This window comes from Setaria italica, chromosome I (assembly GCF_000263155.2).
Source record: "Setaria italica strain Yugu1 chromosome I, Setaria_italica_v2.0, whole genome shotgun sequence".
NCBI classification, from domain to species: Eukaryota; Viridiplantae; Streptophyta; class Magnoliopsida; order Poales; family Poaceae; genus Setaria; species Setaria italica.
The window spans coordinates 24,199,000-24,202,319 of record NC_028450.1 but is presented as its reverse complement, the minus strand read 5'-3'; the positions used below and the strand labels follow the sequence as shown (position 1 = coordinate 24,202,319).

The window sequence follows — 3,320 nt, the reverse complement described above, 5'->3', positions numbered from 1 at the left end:
TCGGGTCCGATGCCAGCGAGTGTTGGGTCTCTGTCTGGGCTCAAAAATCTTTTCTTGCATGCTAACCGATTGTCTGGTCTAGTGCCGCCCGCCATCTTTAACAAATCTACGCTTCAAGACCTGGTCCTAGCAAATAACAATGAACTCAAAGGCAGTATCCCTGACAATGACACCTTCAATCTACAAATGTTGCAAATATTTTCAATCTCCGGGAATAAGTTTAGTGGAAAGATCCCGTCAGGCCTCTCCACGTGTAGATTTCTTCAAAAACTTTCTATGTACATCAATTTCTTTGATGACTTCATCCCAGCATGGCTACCAACATTGTCACAGCTTGATTTTGTTTCATTGGGGGGCAACGAACTTGTAGGGTCAATCCCCACCGGAATGAGCAATCTTACTCGCCTGAATCAACTGATAGTTCTCCAGTCCAACCTAAGTGGAGGGATCCCAGCAGAGTTAGGACAACTAAGACAACTCTCATGGTTAAATCTTGCAGAAAACCGACTAACCGGCTCTATTCCTGCTTCACTTGGAAACTTGTCCATGATCGATACATTGGATTTATCTCACAACCAATTGGATGGCACCATACCTGAAACATTTGGTCATCTCAGATTTCTTCGATTTTTTAATGTTGAAGGAAATAACCTTGGAGGAGGGCTTCATTTCTTGGGTGCTCTTTCTAAATGCATGAACCTTCAAGTACTAGACATAGCAATGAACTCTTTCATGGGTAGCATCCCCGATGGCGTGGGGAATTTTTCAAACAAATTACAGAAATTGTATGCGCATGACAATCAAATCTCTGGTAGCCTGCCAGCTATGATGGCAAATATAAGTGGTCTCATCTCAATATTTCTCTCTGGTAACCAACTAAGCCAAACGATTCCCTGGGAAATCATGCTAATGGAGAATCTCCAGAGCCTAAACCTCCAAAACAATCTCATGGTAGGGGTGATCCCGACTGAAGTTGGCATGCTAAGGAGTCTGGTTGAATTGCATTTGGACACTAACAAATTCATTGGACCAATACCTGACGGAATAGGTAATCTCAGCAATCTACAGAGATTGACCCTATCTCAAAACAACCTATCTTCTTCCATACCAAATAGCTTGTGGCACCTTGAAAATCTAATCCACCTTAACTTGTCTCGTAACTCTCTAAGTGGTATGCTACCAATTGGCATCGGCAGCGTGAAAGTAATAGATCAGGTAGATCTGTCAACAAATCATCTATCAGGGGCCATTCCTACATCTCTAGGTCAACTCCAAATGCTAACCTACCTCAACCTTTCACATAATATGTTTCAAGATTCGATACCAGACTCACTTAGCAAGTTAGCTAGCCTAGTGACACTAGATTTGTCTGACAACTCTCTTTCTGGAACAATACCGAATTCCTTGGCCAGACTCACTTACCTTAGGAACTTGAACTTTTCATTTAACAAGCTCGAAGGTCAGATACCAACAGGTGGTATTTTCTCAAATATTACTCTTGACTCTTTGATGGGGAATGTAGCTCTTTGTGGTCTACCGCATCTAGGATTCTCACCATGTGCAAGATACTCTCGCTCGACGAAATTCCATATCCTGAAATATGTTCTTCCTAGTATCATGGCATTTGTTATTGCCACCATTTTCTTGTCACTAATCTTCAAAGCAAAATTTAAGACACCAAAGGAGGGATCTACTCAGCCCCCTATGATGGCTGATGCTGTCAACAACATGTTTGTATCATACCATGAGATCATTCGTGCTACTAGAAATTTCAGTGGGGAGAACCTTATCGGTGTTGGCGGCTTTGGGAAAGTTTTCAAGGGCCAACTGAGTGATGGATTAATGGTTGCAATTAAAGTCCTTAACCTGGAATCTGAGCGGGCCTCTAAGAGCTTCGACGTTGAGTGCCAAGCATTGCGCATGGCTAGACACCGCAACTTGGTGAGGATAATTAGCACTTATTCCAATCCTGATTTCAAAGCATTGGTTCTTCAATACATGTGCAATGGGAGCCTAGAAACACTTTTGCACTCAGGAGGCAGGCCAAACTTGGGGTTTCTAAAGAGGCTAGACATAATTTTGGACGTGGCAATGGCACTGGAATACCTACATCACCATCACTCTGATGTGATCTTGCATTGCGACTTGAAACCGAGCAATGTCCTGCTTGACGAGGAGTTCATCGGGCATCTCGCGGATTTTAGTATTGCAAAAATGTTGCTAGGGGATGAAACCTCCGTTATATCTGCGAGCATGCCAGGGACAATCGGCTACATGGCTCCAGGTACTTGTCTATGTTTGTTTGTTACCGTTACACATATATAATTCATGTCATTGGTGTGAAGTATTTGGCTAATATCATTATTTATGCTCAATTGTGTTCAGAGTATGGGTCAATAGGAAAAGCATCACGAAAGAGCGACGTATTCAGCTACGGGATCATGTTGCTCGAGGTCTTCACCGGGAAGAGGCCTACAGACCCCAAGTTCGTTGGAGAGCTAAGCCTGAGGCAGTGGGTTCTGGATGCATTTCCAACTCGGATTGCTGAGGTTATCGACCCTGTCCTGCTGCAAGAGGAGAAAGCATATGGTTTCGGTGCCATGGGTACATGCTCCAATGCTGGCTCCACCTCTACTAACACGCTGGACAGATGCATGGTGTCAATGGTGGAGCTGGGCTTGCTGTGCTCCAGTGAGTCGCCTGACATCAGGATTCCGATGAACGAGGTGGTCAACAAGCTGAAAAAGATCAGGACAGGTTACAATTCCCTGTCTGATGAGTAATGAACAGGTTACTACATCTACTGATCGATGACCCTTGCTCTGTCTGTTCCCCTTCAGTAATCGCCGTTTCCTCATCTTGGTACCAGTTGTTTTTCTTGGCTGTTGTTGTAACCATACGGTATATAGCTACACGAATTTACGTAGCACAGTATGAAGTTTCATTTTATTATTTTATTTTAGTTCAGTTTATGCACTATAGAAGAATGCTTATGGTATGGACAGCACGGTCACCTGGCTTTGTGCATTTGCTTCTGCAACCGAGATTGTGAATGCTGTAAAACACAGGAGTTTGGGAACTGCACAATACCCTAATACGGGTGTGGCTATCTCATATATATAGAGATACAGAATGTGTACAATACAAGTTATAAAGGCATGTACAGCTACTACGTATAATACAGTCTAACATCCTCCCTCAATCTTAACTGTGACCTGAAGTACATAGCAAGTTAAGATTGCGTCTACAACCTTCAAAAAGAGACTGCGACAGTGGCTTCGTAAAGATGTCAGCAAGTTGATCTTTTGAAGAGATAAACT

The 3,320-nt window shown here is 43.2% G+C and overlaps 1 protein-coding gene across 1 annotated transcript; it reads left to right on the top strand.

The window, feature by feature from the left end:
- Positions 1 to 539: 539 nt before the first annotated feature.
- Positions 540 to 2,863, top strand: LOC101777210 (receptor kinase-like protein Xa21). The gene is made up of 2 exons (XM_022823722.1): positions 540 to 2,284; positions 2,386 to 2,863. The coding sequence occupies exons 1-2, from the start codon at positions 547 to 549 to the stop codon at positions 2,781 to 2,783; spliced, it is 2,136 nt and encodes a 711-aa protein (XP_022679457.1). The 5' UTR covers positions 540 to 546; the 3' UTR covers positions 2,784 to 2,863.
- The last annotated feature ends 457 nt before the right edge of the window (positions 2,864 to 3,320 follow it).

Excerpts from the sequence above, each read along its gene's own strand:
- LOC101777210 (XM_022823722.1), top strand. The coding sequence starts at position 547 with ATGATCGATACATTGGATTTATCTCACAACCAATTGGATGGCACCATA. Across the intron at positions 2,285-2,385 it reads AATCGGCTACATGGCTCCAG|AGTATGGGTCAATAGGAAAA; the intron begins GTACTTGTCTAT and ends AATTGTGTTCAG.